The 2,500-nt window shown below is 58.8% G+C and overlaps 1 protein-coding gene across 1 annotated transcript in view; it reads right to left on the bottom strand.

The window, feature by feature from the left end:
- The window catches only part of loxl1 (lysyl oxidase-like 1), a 29,082-nt gene extending 27,150 nt beyond the window's left edge, over positions 1–1,932 (bottom strand). The window contains 2 exon segments of the mRNA XM_048232355.1: positions 676–1,516; positions 1,518–1,932. Coding sequence (XP_048088312.1) covers positions 676–1,516; positions 1,518–1,889 — 1,213 coding nt within the window. The 5' untranslated portion in view covers positions 1,890–1,932.
- Between the last annotated feature and the right edge of the window lie 568 nt (positions 1,933–2,500).

Below are 2,500 nucleotides of genomic sequence, written 5' to 3'. Positions count from 1 at the left end.
AACACACTGATGGCAGAGGAAACACATTTTTGTACTCCTCTTTTTTTATCTGACTGTTTGTGTGTGTGTGTGTGTGTGTGTGTGTGTGTGTGTGTGTGTGTGTGTGTGTGTCTGAGAGAGAGAGTGCGTCTACACTCCTTTTCTCTTTTTTCTTCACTTCCTGTCGTCTGTACTGAGAGGAGCTTTGTGGATAGGGAACCAGAACACATACCCCCCCAACCCCCTCAACACACACAAACAGTGTTGGCCCCATGTTGCCTAAAGCTGTATGAAGCTCTATGAAGCTGTGTGATAAGCCTTGAGGTCTCTTTCTGATCTGAAACAACAGAGACCACAACATCATCTCAAACATGTCTTCACATATGTTGTGAGTGTGTGTGTGTGTGTGTGTGTGGGTTCGTATGCTACATGTATTGCACACACACTCCCTTTATAATAGCCGACGCAGGAACAGATATCCGACATTGACCTGACTCATGTCCAGCAGATGTGTGTAAGATTAGAGCCCGATTTCACTGCTAACAGCGGTGTGTGTGTGTGTGTGTGTGTGTGTGTGTGTTATGTGCATGTATGTATGAATGTTATGTTTATGTGTGTCATTTGTGTGGGATTTGTTTGGGATATGTTTGCGTGTGTTTGAATATATGTGTGTGTGAGAGCGTGTGTGTGTCGTACCTCTCTGCTCCGGCCTGTACACACTGCCCACGTTGACGTTGGGGTTGGCGTCGGCCGAGTTGGACACCAGCGGGTTTCGGGCGACGGGTACCGGGGGCACGGGGTTGATGTAGGGGGGCTGCGGCTGGCCGAAAGGTGGGAACTGCTCGTACTGAGGGCTCCTCACGGGCGGCTGACCGGGCACCACGCCTGGCCCCTGGTTGGCATCGGCTGCGGGCACTGGCGGAGCAGAGTCCTCGTTGTAGAGGCTGTGCGTGTAGCGTCTGTCCAGGATGTCGCTGAAGGGCGGCTGGGCCGGCTGGGCGGGCACAGCTGGCACAGCTGGCACAGCGGGGGCGGCCGGGTACGACTGCGCGTAGTAGTAGCGGTACCCGGTGCCGTCGTCGGTAAAGTCCAGCGATGCCCGCGGCGGGACGGGCACCATGCCGCCGGCGTAGCTGTAGCTGTAGCTGCCCCCTCCTCCTCCTGCTCCGCCACTGGGGGGGAAGCCGGCGGCGCCGGTGCCCACGGGGTAGCCCGTGCCCGGGCGCTGGAAGGGTGGCTCAAAGCTGCGCTCGCCCATGCTGGGGTCGTAGGGCAGCGGGTAGGAGGGAGGCTGCTGAGCTGGGAACGGGTAGGCTGGGAACGGGGGCCCGCCGAAGGACGGCTGTGAGAATGAGGAGGAGGAGGAGGAGGAAGAGGAGGAGGAAGAGCCTGAGGAGGGCCTGAAACGGGTGCCGGTGCCCGCGCCGGCGCCCACCGCTACGCCCTGGCGCCAGTTGTCAGGCACTTGTCCGAACCCAAACGGGTGGCGCGCCTGGCCCCGGACGGTCTCGGTGCCGCTCTTGGGGCGCCCTGGCCGGACGGGCGTTGCCGCCCTGCGGGCCGGGTCCGGGCGGGCGCTGGGTCCCGCCAGGAGGGGGCCGGTGGCTGCCATCGTGCTCGGGCGTGCGTGCCGGCACGTACTCGGCGCCGCTGTTGAGCAGGCTGAAGACGCGACCGTTGTTCTCCCACTGGATCATCTGACGCCAGGGGTTGGAGGACGAGTCCTGGCCAGGGGTTTGGCCCGCCGACGGCGCGGATCCGGCCCGGGCATGAGCCTGAGCCTGAGCCTGAGCCTGAACATGTGCCTGAGCGTGTGCCTGAGCGTGTGCCTGAGCCTGAGCCTGAGCCTGAGTTTGCCCGCTGCCCAGCAGAACCGCGACACAACACACCACAAACACAGCCGGTAACATGCTCACGATGGAGAACTCAGAGAGAGAGAGAGAGAGAGAGAGAGGGGGATGAGAACACAGAGAGAGAGGGGGGGGATGAGAACACAGAGGGAGAGAGAGCGAGGGGGGATGAGAACACAGAGACAGATGGAGGGAAAAGGAAGGAGATAGAGAGGGAGAAAAGTTTGAAAGATTTAGAGTAAAATAAAGAGAGTGATAGAAAGAAAGAAAGAAAGAAAGAAAAGGAGAGAGAGGGAGAGAGAGAAAGTATGTGTGAATGTAGAGAAGGGGCTCAGTTGAAGAAGTTAGAAAAGTTCCAAAAACACCCACCGCGCAAAAGTTCCTCTGTGTGCCTGTACTACGCAGAGACAGAGAGCGAGCGTGAAATTCCCACGGAGAGGCTGGAGGCACTGGACGCAGTAGAAGCTTTGGGTCCACTAACTCAGCCTGGACGCTGCAGGATTAGCAGTCGAGTCCATCTGCAGGGTCTGGTTGTTGTTGCTGTTGCTGCTTCTGTCCTTCAGGGTCTGGAAGTACCACAGCAGCCCGGGGCAAAATCAGAGGAGCAGTCCCAGACTCGGAGCACTGTTCTGGGCAGACACCAGCGCCTGGTGTGGGGGGACGAGCTCTGC

This window comes from Alosa alosa, chromosome 21 (assembly GCF_017589495.1).
Source record: "Alosa alosa isolate M-15738 ecotype Scorff River chromosome 21, AALO_Geno_1.1, whole genome shotgun sequence".
In the NCBI taxonomy this organism is placed as follows: Eukaryota; Metazoa; Chordata; class Actinopteri; order Clupeiformes; family Clupeidae; genus Alosa; species Alosa alosa.
Note: the sequence above shows the minus strand (reverse complement) of the source record. Positions and strands in the feature narration are given on the sequence as shown.